Source organism: Martes martes, assembly GCF_963455335.1.
Source record: "Martes martes genome assembly, chromosome: 10".
In the NCBI taxonomy this organism is placed as follows: Eukaryota; Metazoa; Chordata; class Mammalia; order Carnivora; family Mustelidae; genus Martes; species Martes martes.
Window position 1 is genome coordinate 62,967,847 of NC_137898.1, and position 15,243 is coordinate 62,983,089.

The following is a 15,243-nucleotide window of genomic DNA, read 5'->3' on the forward strand; positions in this document are numbered from 1 at the left end:
CTTCATTTTACATAGTTTGTGAGTTTTGTACAAGTATTTATTTTTTAATTCAGAGAATGTCTATTGGCACCACAAAAAATGTGGAGTTATAAAGAGAACTTTCATTAGTTATAAAAGGACAATTAAGATTGGGGAGGAAAGCTGAAGAGACTCAACAAGAACACCTGCCAAATGCTCTATCGCTTGAAGCTTGGGCTAATGATTCCCCTCATTTTTGTTCTCTCTCCCTTCTCGCCAGCCCTAAGAAATGTGAACTCTTGGTCAACACAGTCTGGTGGAGGCAAAACAGAGGTGGAAGAGGACTGAGGCATTTGAGCCCTCCCCACACCCCAACACTAAACCCCGACATCTTTGGCATTAGCACAAAAGCAGGCTGGCTTGGCTGCAAGGTCTGAGGAATCCCTGACATTCTCTCCCAGCCCCTCCACAGTGGGCAGTCCGATAGGCGAGCTGCTGGCAAAAGCCTTGGACTCTGGCATCATCATCACTTACTGAACGGTTTTTACAAGAGTGGCTCTCTGTGCTAGTGTTTTCATGCTTTTTAAAACAAATCGATGAGGTGGGGCGTACGACCCACAAGTGTATGAGGCAGGTGAAGAAAACTAAGCACAAGGAAACTCAGTTGCATGCCCTTGTTCACACAAGTCAAACCCTGGTTCGTTCAACTCCAAAGTCTACCCACGGCTTCGTCTGACTCCAAAGTCTACTCCCTTTCACCACCCCTGGCCTCTGCGACCCACCTCCCTCACCTCCCATCTTCTCAGTCTCCCCATTAAGAAAAACGAGGCGGTTGCACGAGATTATCTCTAGGAGTGTTTCCAGCCGGACAGTTTTACCGTTTAAGGAGCAGGGAAGAAAAACCTCAAGGTCTTCCCTTCAAAGCAAGTATCAGGTTGCAGCGTACGCGAAGCCTACGCGAACCTTTCCGTTAGGCGCCGGGGCCGGTGTCCTGGGAGCCCTGGTCGAGCCGCTCGCAAGGGCTCACGGATCCCCGCGCGCATGCGCAATGGCCTCGGCGCGCGGCGTCCCTCGGCGCCCTCTCAGACCGACGCCGGCTTCCAGTCCCTCAGGAAGGTGGCGGGGGCGTGTGCGTGTCGGACTGACGGCTGGCCCTTTAGCCGGTGCCCTAACAGAGCTTCCTTTGCCGCCCTTTCCCTCCTCTCTTCCCCGGCTCCCAACACCCTAGCTTCGAGCCGGGGAGGGGAGGAGGGCGGGGAGGCGTCCTCCCGCGTGATGCCCAGGGGCTTCCAGCTCGACCTGAGTCGGTCCGCCCCCGGGGCGTGAGGAGGGGGCGGGGCTGCAGACTTAGGACTTGGGACTCCTGCCCCGACGCTGCCTCTGCTAGAGCCAAGCAGGCAGTCTAGTCTGATCAGGAGCGAGCCATGACGGCGCTGCGGGACCTCTGGCCGGAGGTGCAGGACACCTGCACCTCACTGGGGCTGATGCTGTTGCTCGTGCTGTTCATGGGGCTGGCCCGCGTGGTCACCCGACTGCAGCTGCACAGGTTCATGATGGCCCACACCTTCGTCTTGGAGTTTCTGGCCACCTTCCAGCTCTGCTGCTGCACCCATGAGCTGCAACTGCTGAGCGAGCAGGAACCCACGCACCCCACCTGGCCGCTGACGCTAATCTACTTCTTCTCGTTGGTGCATGGCCTGACTCTGGTGGGCACCTCCAGCAACCCGTGCGGCGTGATGATGCAGATGTTGCAGGGGGGAATGTCCCCTGAGACGGGTGCGATTAGGCTGTTGGCTCAGCTGATTGGTGCCCTGTGCAGCAGGTACTGCATAAGCGCCTTGTGGAGCCTGGGGCTGACCAAGTATCACCTCAACGAGAGGACCTTCATTTGCAGGAATCCTATTCAAGTCGACCTACCCAAAGCGGTCATCACAGAGGCCATCTGCTCCTTTATCTTCCACAGCGCTTTGCTGCACTTCCAGGAGATCAGAACCAAGCTTCGTATCCACTTGCTGGCAGCACTCATCACCTTTTTGGTCTACGCAGGTTTGTTATTCCCACAAAACACTTGGCACCTCCGGAGCCTCTATGACCTGAGGCGCGAAGTTCTTTACCAATATACATTTGAAATCCCTACACCTCTGCGATGCCAATATTGGTATCCCCATTATTCTAAACATTTTGCAGCCTGTTCTTTACCAGTAGTGCAGACATATAGATCCTCCATTCAGTGCTTTTTTGATCCCCCAGCAACAGGAGCCATTTCTGTGCTGAAACTGAGATCTTGTGAAATACTGCCAAGAGTTCAAATATCCTACAAAGGGATTGTTTTAATGGTAGAAAGGAAAGCTAACTTATCAACTACCTCTTTCTTCATGCCAACCTGACACTCAGACTGAAAAATGATCATGGGTTTAAAAGGTGCCTTTCAATTTAAAGCACAGGCAACATGATTGGTTAACAATAAGAGTGAGGAGTAGAAATCCTATAGTTCTGTTTCTTAGTTCTTTTTCTACAAAATTAAAACTTGCTTGAAATTAAAGATAATTAAAAAAATACTTGAGAAATCTGATGATTTCTTGCAAACCATTGGTTTACTTTGACAGATCTCAGATGCAGTGGATACCTTGGATATCCTAAAGGGGACAAGGAAACCCAAAAAAACCACAAAAGTTTAATGATGAAATGTGTCATTTTAAATGATTGCAATGAAGTAGCTTCATTGGGACTATATAAAATGTTTTAGAGGCAGGAATCTAATAAAAGGAAATTAATAGTAAAGGTCTATCTTCTGCCCACTGAAAGTGAAACTACAAGTAGAAGCAAACCTCAAAAGAAAGGCTTCTAAAGGGGTGCCTGGGTGGCTCAGTGGGTTAAAGCCTCTGCATTGGGCTCAGATCATGGTCTCAGGGTCCTGGGATCGAGGCCCGTGTCGGGCTCTCTGCTCATCGGGGAGCCTGCTTCTCCCTCTCTCTTTCTTTCTGTTAAATAAATAAATAAAATCTTTATTTAAAAAAAGCACAGCATAGGCAAATTCATAGAGTCAGAAAGTATAATAGAGGTTACCAGGGACTAGGGGGCAGAGAGGAGCAGGGACTTATTCTTTAATGGGTAGAGAGTACAGAGTTTCTGTTTGGGGTGATGGTAAAGTTTTAGAAATTGTGGTGATAGTTGAACATAGCGAATATAATTAATGACACTGAATATACCCTTAAAAATGGTTAAAATGGCATGTTTTATGTCATATACCTTACCGTAATTTAAAAAATTTTAAGTTGCAGGGTGCCTGGGTGGCTCAGCGGCTTCAGCCTCTGCCTTCCGCTCAGGTCATGATCTCAGAGTCCTGGGATCGAGCCCCACATCGGGATCTCTGCTCAGCGGGGAGCCTGCTTCCCCCCTCTCTCTCTCTGCTTGCCTCTCTGCCTACTTGTGATCTCTGTCTGTCAAATAAATAAATAAAATCTTAAAAAAAAATTTAAGTTGCTAAAGGATTCTTTTGCCGAGTAAATGTGGCAAACACTGGATTAAACAGATTTTTTTTTAAAGATTTTATTTACTTTTATGACAGAGAGAGAGATCACAAGTAGGCAGAGCAGCAGGCAGAGAGAGAGGGGGAAGCAGGCTCCCTGCTGAGCAGAGAGCCCAATGTGGGGCTCGATCCCAAGACCCTAAGGTCATGACCTGAGCCAAAGGCAGAGGCTTAACCCCCTGAGCCACCCAGGCACCCCTAAACAGATTTTCTAATGTTAAGACTTTAACAGAGGCTTTTCTATGCTGTTATATATTGTGAAACCCCAAAAGGAGGATATGGAACAGTTTTTCAAACTTATGGAATCCTTTTGTCTAGGACTATGTAGCAGAAGAGAACACACTTTGGGTAATGCTACACTAAGCCATAACTCCAAGTTACCTTCTGTGGATACATCATAACTTTAGACCAGAATTGATCCAGACAGAATGAACTGTCTCGGGACTGGTCAAGTTTCTGTCATATCAGAGACAGGTAAAGCTTTTGTAGGTAGGATTTAAGAATGGATAGGGGAGGAAAGACAGGAGAAGGGTCAGCTAAGTCAAGTCTCATTACAAATTACTTTGATATGTCTTCTTTTTAACTTCTAAGGTACTGCTGGTGGTGGTTTGACATGGTTGTGTGCTAGGATGTGATATATTAACATGTTAGAGCTATAAAACTATTAATGCAGATTTTAAGTAAATCTCCTTAATTTTGATTTTGGAGAATTTGGTTCAATGCACAAAGTGAAAGAGAACAGCATTCATTTTTTCTAAGATTAATTTATTTATTTTAGAGAGAGTTGGGAGGGGCAGAGGGAGAGAGAGAAAATCTTTAGCAAATTCTGCTCTGAGCATGGAGCCAATGAGGGGCTCGATCTCAGGACCCTGAGTTCACAACCTGAACAGAAACCAAGAGTCAGATGATCAACCAACTGCACCACCCAGGGGCCCCTGCATTCATTTTTAATTAGAGCTGACCCTTGAACAATGCAGGGGTTAGGGGCACTAAGCCCTTGCACAGTCAAAAATCCATATATAACTTTTGATTCCCCCAAAACTTAACTAATAGCCTATTGTTGACTGGAAGTCTTACCGTTAACAGTTGATTAACACATATTTTGTATGTTGTATATATTATATACTGTATTCTTCCAATAAAGTAAGTTAGGGGGAAAATGTTAAGAAAATCATGAGAAAATACATTTACAGTACTGTATGATATTTATCAAAAAAATCTGCATATAAGTGAACCCATGCATCTCAAACCCATGTTGTTAAAGGGTTAATAGTAAGCATTGAAAAAAATGTTATTTTATACATCTAAGTAAGTTGTCTTTATTACTGCACCTGTTCATTACCGTTATAGAATTTTAAATTATACATTGTTTTCTGATGTCTTCTTCCAACAGACAGTAAGCTTTATCAATACAGAAACTAAATTATTTTATTCATTATAACATATAACCAGGTCTTAGCATTGTGTCACCTGTTACAAATCAAATACTCCTATTCACTTTAAAAAATCATGTAGAAAAAAATAATAAATATCTGGATGTTTTATATTTCAAGTCTAAGGGCTTTCAAAATAAGCCTAATACATTGTCTGAAGAAATTGTAGTATTTTTACTTCATTTCACTATTCCATTCAGGAATTTTTGGTATCTTTCTGAATCATGAAGAATATAGGTAAGATTTTTTGTCAAAGAAGGGATTTAAGTCCTTTAAATGTTTGCTTTTAATATAAGAACTATATGAAGTAGATACTCATTTGCAAATGAAAAATCGCTTCAAAGGTCCAGAACGTTTATTTATTAATGTAGTTGCTAAGTGCACAGGTTTGGAGTTCTGCTGTACCCTTAGAAGAGATACTTAATTTAGGCCTCATTTCCTCATCTTTAAAATGGAGAATAATAACTATCTCTTAAGACTATTATGACGAATAGAATAACATATTTCAAGTTCTTATCCTAGTACCTGGCACAAATATTCTAGTTACTGGAAAGGGCTAGCCTCCACTCTAAATTAGTTAATTAACATTCTGGCTTATACATGAGTCTTATGGTTTTAACTAGTGTCATTCTGTCCCAGTGAATTTGATTCCCTTTAGGAGTCTTGAGTAACATCAGCATCTAGAATTGCCAGATTTGAAACCTGGACTTTGACACAGTCTAACTGTGGTAACTTCACCAAGTTCCTGCTATCCTGTAAGACTCTTGACAATCAGCCAGCTCGGTCTTCCCATTGATATCTCCTCTTGGACATATATTATTATGTCTTCTCCCCTTCAGATGTCAATAAACAATATTTTTCAAAGACAGTTTGTTAGTCCTGTACCTGACTGATGATTCTTATTAAATATTTCACTTTTAATTACACAATGCATGAACATATTTTGTTAAAAATTAAAAGAGTAACAATGAGACCAAAAGTGCCTTTTGACTGCCATCCTCTATGCCTGTCCTCTCTCCTTCTCTGCCTAATCTTCCCACCAGGGTAGTCCTCTGCACATGCATGTGTGTTGATGTGTTTGTGTGTGTCCTTCCAAACTCTTTATGTGATTTATTATATAGATAAGACCCTATAGAAACTGTTATTTAGGTATGTTCACATTAACATAAAAGGTATCATACCTTACTTTTGCAGTTTGTTTTTCTTGATAAGTAGTAGTTGTTCAGTGGTATCTTGGAGACCTACCAATATTAATCAGTAAAGAGATTTCTCTCATTATTTCAAAATACTGCACGTTATTCCAAATTCATGAGCTTGTTTATTTAGTTATCTTCTTATGGACAGTCAGGTTTTTCCCAGTTCTTTGCTACTATAAACAACTTTGATATGTCTACTTGTATACAAGTATCAACAGTTCTGTACAACAGTGGGTTTTTTTTTTTAAGATTTTATTTATTTATTTGACACAGAGAGATGACAAGTAGGCAGAGGGAGGCAGAGAGGGGGAGGGGAAGCAGGCTCCCCGCTGAGCAGACAGCCGGATGTAGGGCTTGATCCCAGGACCCTGAGATCATGACCTGAGCCGAAGGCAGAGGCTTAACCCACTGAGCCACCAAAATGCCCCAACAGTGGTTTTCAATAAGAACCCCACCCCTACCTCATTGCAGGGAACATTCAGAAATGTGTGGAGACATTTGTGGTTGTTAGAGTGTTGGGGAAGATGGATGTGCTGGAATCTAGTGGGTAAGGACCAAGGAAGCTACTAAATATCCACAATGCACAGGCCAGCCCCCAACAAAGAGCTATCTATATAATCTAAAATGTCAAAGCAAAAGCCACATGTTTGGGGCTTTTTTTTTTTTCTAAGATTTATTTATTTGAGAGAGAGAGAGAGAGCACGCACATGAACAGGAGGGGTAGGAGAGGGAGACAGAATCCCAAGCAGGCTCCACACTGAGTGCAGAGCCTGACATGGGGCTTGATCTCAAGACCCTGAGATCAAGATCTGAGCCAAAACCAAGAGTCTGATGCTTAACCGACTATGCCACTCAGGAACCCCTTGGACTTTTGTTGACACAGAACCCACTCCTGATATAAACTTCTGTATCAGCTATTTTTTTTCCAAAGACTTTATTTGAGCAAAAGAGAAAGCACGAGCAGGAAGAGGGGTAGAGGGAGAAGTAGACTCCCTGTTGAGCCGGAAGCCCAACACAGGGCCTGATCCCAGGACCTTGGCTGGGATCATGACCTGAGCTGAAGGCAGACACTTAACCAATTGAGCCACCCACATGCCCCGTATACCAGCTATAGCTTAAAATCATAGTTTTTCATGATTCTGTGGGTCAGATTGGAAATTCCTCTGAGACCATCTAGCTGGACAGTTGGTGAGACTGGAAAAGCTTCACTTATGTGTCCAGCAGTCAGTGGCAACTGTCAGTTCTCCTCTGTGTTGCCTCTTATCTTCCATCAGCCTAGACCAGCTTACTTATGTGGTCAGGGCACTGTTCCAAGAGAGCAAAAAGTGGAAGCTGATGGTTTTTTTTGAGACCTGAACCTAGAATTCAGTCACTTGTCATGTTCAGAATTGGCATAGCATCACTTCTGCTGCGTTCTCTTTGTCGATGCAAGTTGCAAAGCCAGTCCATATTCAAGAGGCGAAGGTGGGGGGAGCAGCTTCCACAACATCACACTCAGCAGAATTGGTGATGCGAGGACTAGAAGATAGGGCAAGTGAAGTAGTTTGAATTTTAGGATGGTCTAAGACTGTAGTGTTCTTAGACCTAATGGAAATAGCAAAGGCCTAATGGGAACACCAAAATAAACTAATTATGAGAGCAGTGGGTCAGTCTATTTTTACTTATGCATGTCTCAAAAAAGCACAGGTCACTTGTATTATCATAGCACATATTACACTATAACGTAAAGACCTGTATAAGTCCTTATCTTTTGCCCATGATGTCTACCATATAGGAACTCAACAATTTTTTTATTGAACTGAAATGACCACCTACCAACCAAACAATTCTGTTGATCCTTGGCAGTTGCAGGTTTAACATTCTAGGATTGACTATTCAAGAGTGATTCTGAACATGGTATCTTTTATAACTGCTGGGACATGAGTATGAATCATGCTGTGAGGCCTGTGTTCTAGAAAAAACTCTTAGCCATGGAGTGAACTTAGTTCACTGCTCAACACCTTCATTTTGACACAGCTTCAATATTTGCAGCCTATCAAGTATAATATCTCATTAGTGAAATCTTATGAAAGGGTTGCTTAATTTCCAATTTTACTGCATTTTATGAAGACAGTATGCTATAGTGGCCTATGTCAAGGTAAAATTTATGAAGATATCAGGATATATCTCTGTGGCTGAATCTGAGGCCAATGGGTATGCCCAAGCTTCTACAAAGAAGTAAGAGAAATGTTACTATCTCAGGAATATTCTTAGGGTATGTTCTGAAAAGCTGAGCCACAGATCTCGTCCATTCAAAGGAAGTCTAGCCTCCTCGGCTTTTCCTTACTTGCTTGTGTGGCCAGAACTAAACTGCTAGGCTCCATGTCAGAGAGAGAACCTGGGTACAGAGCTGGACCATGAATCCTGAAAAGTAATCAACAGAATTTGTGCTTACCTTTCACAACTATACACGATCACTTTTTTTATTTAAAAAATTTTGTAGCCACTTTATTGACATAATTCACATGCCATTCACAGTCCCTTCTTCAGGGCTCTCTCTGTTGACAAGTAAAAATGGAGCCAATGATAATACTTTGGTCCATTTTTTGTTTTCGACACAAAGGTATACTTATGCCCAAGAGGATCCTAAGGTATTGTATCCATTTTAAATGTATTTTCATTATTTATTATTTTTTCACTTACATTGAGGAATGTTAAAAGATTGGCAGCCAAATCTCCTATTTCATAAACTTGTAGGAGCAATAATAGAACAGATTAACTTTCAATATGCATTCTGTAATATATAGGAAAAGCACTGGATTAAAACGCAATGTCCTAGCACATCATAATGTATAATCTATTTTTATTTTCTATAATATGTCAGGTGATTCTGCAAAAGATAAGAACACTTAAACACCTAAAATAAAGTAGTTACAAGAAAATGCAAAATATATGGTTTGGTATCACTCTGCTTAAAATGTATTACAGGAGGAAGTCTAACAGGAGCTGTATTTAATCCAGCTTTGGCACTTTCACTGCATTTCAAGTGTTTTGATGAAGCATTCCTTCGGTTTTTTATAGTATATTGGCTCGCTCCTTCTTTAGGTAAGCATATTTTTATTAATATGATTACAAAATTAGGGTATCTTAAAATGATATGCAATGTCACTTTAACATGTCAATTTCCAAACCCAGAATAGGGACAAAAAGGAAAATGAAAAAGATAGTTAACATACCTGAAATAATACTTTATTTGTGCAGTATCCTTTAAAACTTTTCTTCAAAGAAATAAAGTTATCTAGTTAAGGGTAGTCATTTTCAGGTATGATACCACTTTAAGAAACTCTCAGATATATAGACCAAAAAACTGAGGAGTTATTCCTTCCATTAAAAAAAATATTTCTTACTAAAGGGAATTTCTTTTTTCAAATTTGTGAGTTCCAGATAAAATACTGTTTAGCTTATTTGACTCATTTTGCAAAAGAGCATCTCATGAAACAATGGATAACTATAATAAGTACAGTTTAAAAATTATCCGCAATTGCATTGTTATTTCTATTGGATCAGATACATAAAACTTCTCTTACTTATAATATGCATTTCTTTTTATAAGTTATCAGCATTTCTTGATTTTGTTTAGTCACCTCTTAGAAGCCTGATTATAAATCATAACTATAAAAATTTTTTTTAAAAATTAGGGTACATGTAGAAGGGAACACTGGCACAATATGTTTGAACACCCAGCACATTTAACTCCTCACATTCACCTTCCATGCCTTTATTTCACACTTAAGACCTATTTTGCTCAGTAATAATATATGTGGACCTAAACATGAAAAATATCAGAAAAAGTTTATATTTTAAAATGCTAACAATTTATATAGATAAAAGACAATGGCAGCTATTTTTCAGTTCTAAAGATTGCTATTGTTTTCTAATAACTGTTTAAAATTTTCTCTTGATTTTTAAAAAATATTTATTTGTTTGTTTGTCAGAGAGAGTGAGAGAGAGCACACAAGCCAGGGGGAGCAGCAGGCAGAGGGAGAAGCAGGCTCCCCGCTGAGCAAGGAGCCCAATGTGGGTCAGAGGAGTGAGCAACTCTTGATATGGGGGTTCATGAGTCTGAGCCCCATGTTGGGTATAGAGATTACTTAAAAAAAAAAAACCTTTAAAAAAAGAATTATATCATCCATTACTTAAAATAACACTAAAACGTAGTTTTAGTGTTTGTTTTAGAGAGAGAGCACGTTAGCAAGTGGGGTAAGGGGGCAGAGGGAGAGAGAATCCTAAGCAGGCTCCATGCCCAGTGGAGAGCCTGATACAGGGCTTAATCTCATGACCCCAAGATCACGACCTGAGCTGAAATCAAGAGTCTGATGCTTAACTGACTGAGCCACCCAGGAGCGCTTCCAAAAGAATTATTAAAAGGAAAAAAAATCAGACTGACACTTCCTTTTTTTTAAAGTAATCTCTATACCCAACATGGGGCTCAAACTCACAACCCTAAGATTAAGAGTCACATGCTGTATGGACCAAGCCAGCCAGGCACCCCCAGGAAACACAGCTTAAAGCAAAAAGTCATGCAGGTGTCTGGCTGTCTCAGTGGAACATGTGACTCTTGATTTCAGGGTTTTAAGTTCGAACCCCATGGTGGGTGGAGAGATTATTATTATTATTTTTAAAGATTTTATTTATTTATTTGACAGAGAGAGAGATCACAAGGCAGAAAAGCAGGCAGAGGGGGGGTGGGGAAGCAGGCTCCCTGCTGAACAGAGAGCCCGATGCAGGGCTTGATCTCAGGACCCTGAGATCATGACCTGAGCCAAAGGAGAGGTTTAACCCACTGAGCTACCCAGGCGCCCCTTGTAGAGATTACTTTTTTAAAATCTTTAAAAAAATGTTTTCTAGCCCAAATCATTTAATAAATTCTTCCTGGAAGAACATACTGGAAAAAAGTCTCATGATAGAAAAAAGAGGAGAAATCACTTCTGCTCCTTTTAAAAGTGTACAGACCAGAGAGTAGTAGGGTGGGGAAAGAGACTACATTCTGTTCATGTTAGTATAGTCCAGATAGGAAGGTAACATTACTTGTAGCTATTACTGAAACATTTTATGGAACCACTTACCCCCCAAAAATCCAAACACCCAAGAAAAAAGTATATATTTATTTTGTTTCTTCATATTCAAGGAATCTTTTAACCAATGGCATTGGGTTAAACTTTTTAGCAATTATCTCTGGCCCTAATTGACTTGTTGAAAATATATAAAAATTCTTTCTTGGCCTAAGGATTTCCCAGCTTTTTCCAAATAGACTTAACTAAAACTTCTTATAGCTTTTGGTTTAAAGAGGTTTGTTCCTACACTTGTTTAAGAGGTTTAGGAATGAAAAGCAATACAAGAACCCTTAAATAGATATAGATAAAAGACATATGTGAATAAATAGCACTTTTTAGAATACTGAATTCCAGTTTGACATTAGATTTTGTCATTCATTGAAGTTACGTTTCCATTGGCCAAAAAAAAAAAAAAGGCATCAAATGAAGTTAACGCTAAACTATAGGAAGGATGGGAAAAATAAGAAATTATAGTTTTAGGGGCACCTGGCTGGCTCAGTAGTGCATTCAACTCTTGATTGATCTTACGGTTGAGTTCAAGCCCCATGCTGGGTGTAGAGATTACTTAGAAATAAAATCTTATGGAGCACCTGGGTGGCTCAGTCAGTTAAGTGTCCAACTCTTGATCTCAGCTCAGGTCTTGATCTTAGGGTCCTGAGTTCAGGTCCTACATTGTACTCCACACTGGGCATGGAGCCTACTTAATAAAGAAAATAAAATCTTAAAGAAATTGTATTTTTACAAGAGTCCTTCAAACAGCCAAATAAAAGAGCGTCAAATAAACAAAACCCTGTTGAAGCTACATTAGGTGATGCCACTGAGTGAGACAGAGTCATCATCCCAAGATATCTTTCCCTTCTTGACCAAGCAGGGAGCAAACTACTCTTAGAAGCCATATTTTCTTGTTTCTCTTCATAGCAGAGATAATTATAATTTTTCTAATGGCTCTTGCCATCTCTCCAAAATTAACTTAAAATAGTAGAAATGTGACTATAATAATGCATATAGAATTAAGTCTGTAGGGGTGCCTTAGTGGCTTAGTAAGTTAAGCACCTGCCTTTGACTCAGGTCATGATCCTGGGGTCCTGGGACTGAGCCCTGCATTGGGCTCCCTGCTCAGTGGGGAGTCTGCTGCTCCCCCTGCTTGCGCTCTATCTCAAATAAAAAATTTTTAAAAATTAATTCTCTCATTTACATATTTCATATAATGAAAAATTTTTTGGAAAACATTTTCAATGTATTATCTTATGCTCTAGCTCTGACTTTATAAAGAAAATGTCAAATTTTGTGGGTCAGTTAACATATAGGTTGTTTCTTTTTTTTTTTTTTTTTTTTTCATTTAAAGCCTTTGGTTGCAAAACAGACTCATCTTTAAGTGTTAAGCTATCCAAATCCTAGTCAAATGAGGAGTAAAAAAATATCACATCTGCATGTAACAAAAACTCATTCTTAATCTGAGTTTAAACTAATTTAGAGCTTTAAGCCTAAATATGTTAAGATAAAAATATTAATTATTGCAGACATCCTTTTTTTTAAACATTTTATTTATTTATTTGACAGAGATCACAAGTAGTCAGAGAGGCAGGCAGAGAGAGAGAGAGAGAGAGAGAAAGGAGGAAGCAGGCTCTCCATCAAGCAGAGAGCCCAATGTGGGACTCGATCCCAAGACCCTGAGATCATGATCTGAGCCAAAGGCAGAGGCTTAACCCACTGAGCCACCCAGGTGCCCCCAGATATCCCTTTCAAGGCAGTGATTTGAACCCTACAGCTATCTCCTCCAGCCCTATTTCCCCACCAAAAAATTAACCAATAGCCACATGCTAGATTTATCTGGTGTGACCTCAAAAATGAATATTTACTAATATATGACACTTTACTTTTTACATATTTTCTTTTTTTTAGAAAAAAAGATTTTATGTATTCATTTGAGAGAAAGAAAGAGGGACAGAGTGGGGGAAGGGGCAAAGGGAGAAGGGGAGAGAGGCTCTCAAGCAGACCCCGTGCCAAGCATGGAGCCCAACATGGGGCTCGATCCCACGACCATGTGATTTTGACCTGAACTGAAATCAAGAGTCAGATGCTCAACTGACTGAGACAGTTAGGTGCCCCACATATTTTCTATTTAAGATATAAAAGTTCAGCAATGAAATTTTGTTTTAGACATTTTGCTTGGAATAGCTCTAAAAGCTATTAATACTGTGACTGATGAGGAAAAAAAGAGAAGGAAGAAAGAAGTGTTTGAGCATTCCAAATGAAAACTCAAAAGTGCTTTCATTTGCCTTATTTTCCCAGTATATACATCTCTGAGGCATGGAAGGACACAGTGTTGCTATTTTAGAGAAGAGCAAATGGACCTAAATCCAGGGTTTCTCACTCGGGAAGTCAGTAATGGAGCCAGAACTAGAACTCCAGATCTATTTATCCTTTCAATTCACTGTTTAGGTCCTTCTGGTTATACCAGGTACACACTGTTTTTAAGGACTCATGGTTGAGGAAAAATGTGAGAATGTTACATTAAAAAATACCCATGTGTTTCATGTAGAATTGATGCAGCTAATTCTTTTAAACATAGACTTCCAAATCTCTAGGTATATAGTCTTAAATTATAGACACTGAGTGATTATGAACTTCCTTAGATTGTTTTTATTTTACTCTATTTTGTCTTTCAGGTATATTGTTGATGATTTTGATGTTCAGCTTTTTCCTCCCATGGCTGTATAACAACCATACAATTAATAAAAAGGAATAACTATTCCAAAAGACTCAAACTAAGTTACAGGACAGCCAAGCTGGATGTGATAAAGATTTTATCACTTCATATTCAACATACTGGCTGCATTGGACTCATCAATGTTTAGCTTCCTCTGAGGAAGTGCCTTGTAGTTGTCATCACTGGATCTTAAAAAACCCAATTACTGTAAAAAGGAGATACCCTGTGTTTCTCAGTTAAGACTTGTTCTTTTGACTGTGTATTAAATGCTGCTAGAAAAAACATTAGTGTACCTGGGTGCCTCAGTTGGTTGAGTGTCCGACTCTTGGTTTTGGCTCAGGTCATGATCTCAGGGTCATGAGATCAAGCCCTGTGTTGGGCTCCACGCTCAGCGACGAGTCTGCTTGGGATTCTCTCTCTCCCTCTCCCTGTACCCTCCCCCAGCTCTCTGTCTCTCTCTAAGTAAAAAAATAAATCCTTTTTTTAAAAATGACTCATTACGTTAAATATACATCTCAAGTGATAATTATTAATTTTGACAAAAAAAGGAGCACAGGATGAGAAGGGAAGGGAGGTGATAATAGGACCAAAGAAAGAGTGTGTATCAAATCTGACCTGAATGAACAGGATTATTAGCCAAAGTAGGACCAGTCATGCTTACAGACCTAGAGAGGGTAGATTTCAGCCACTATGTCACACAATGATACCATCAGCAGTGTCATCTATCAATAGGAAAGTTCCTTTTGGAAATAGATTATATATCCACTCATACTCGAGTGGTTTCTTAAATTTTAAATATACTCTAAAATATTTTTTCTAAATAGACAATCTCACTAGCTTTAGGCAAGTTGTTATCCCTTAACAGAATAAAACAAAGTGCCCTTACAAAGTCAAGAGGTAAGCTTTTCACATTCTCATTTGATCCTAACAGCTGCCTTATGTAGCAGGTAGGGCATGTATTTTTAATCTCCATTTTACAGATAAGGAAACTAAGTCCAGAGGGTTTTGCTGCCCCGAGGTCAAAAAGAGCCAAATACCATCCTTAGACTTCTATTTCAATACAAAAAAACTTCTCAGTTATCATTATGATTAAAGTAAAATTGAAGGTTTTTAAGCAACATTAAAGATTTTATAATGTTAAAATTTATTTAGGAATTAACTAGTTTTTTGTTTTGTTTTGTTGGGCTTAAAGAGCCTCTAAGTTTTCTTTTATTAGAAGCTTCCTTTTATCATATGAGGTCTACTTTTCATTAAAAATTCTGGCTATAAAGTTAAGTGTGTTTCTCTTCCAAGGAAATTCCATTATGAGGGTTAGAATTGAAAG

At 39.9% G+C, this 15,243-nt stretch overlaps 1 protein-coding gene across 1 annotated transcript; it reads left to right on the top strand.

Annotated features, from left to right (window-relative positions):
• Positions 1-1,042: 1,042 nt before the first annotated feature.
• On the top strand, positions 1,043-14,422 carry AQP11 (aquaporin 11). The gene is made up of 3 exons (XM_080816893.1): positions 1,043-2,004; positions 9,084-9,200; positions 13,879-14,422. The coding sequence occupies exons 1-3, from the start codon at positions 1,383-1,385 to the stop codon at positions 13,956-13,958; spliced, it is 819 nt and encodes a 272-aa protein (XP_080673019.1). The 5' UTR covers positions 1,043-1,382; the 3' UTR covers positions 13,959-14,422.
• Positions 14,423-15,243: the final 821 nt, after the last annotated feature.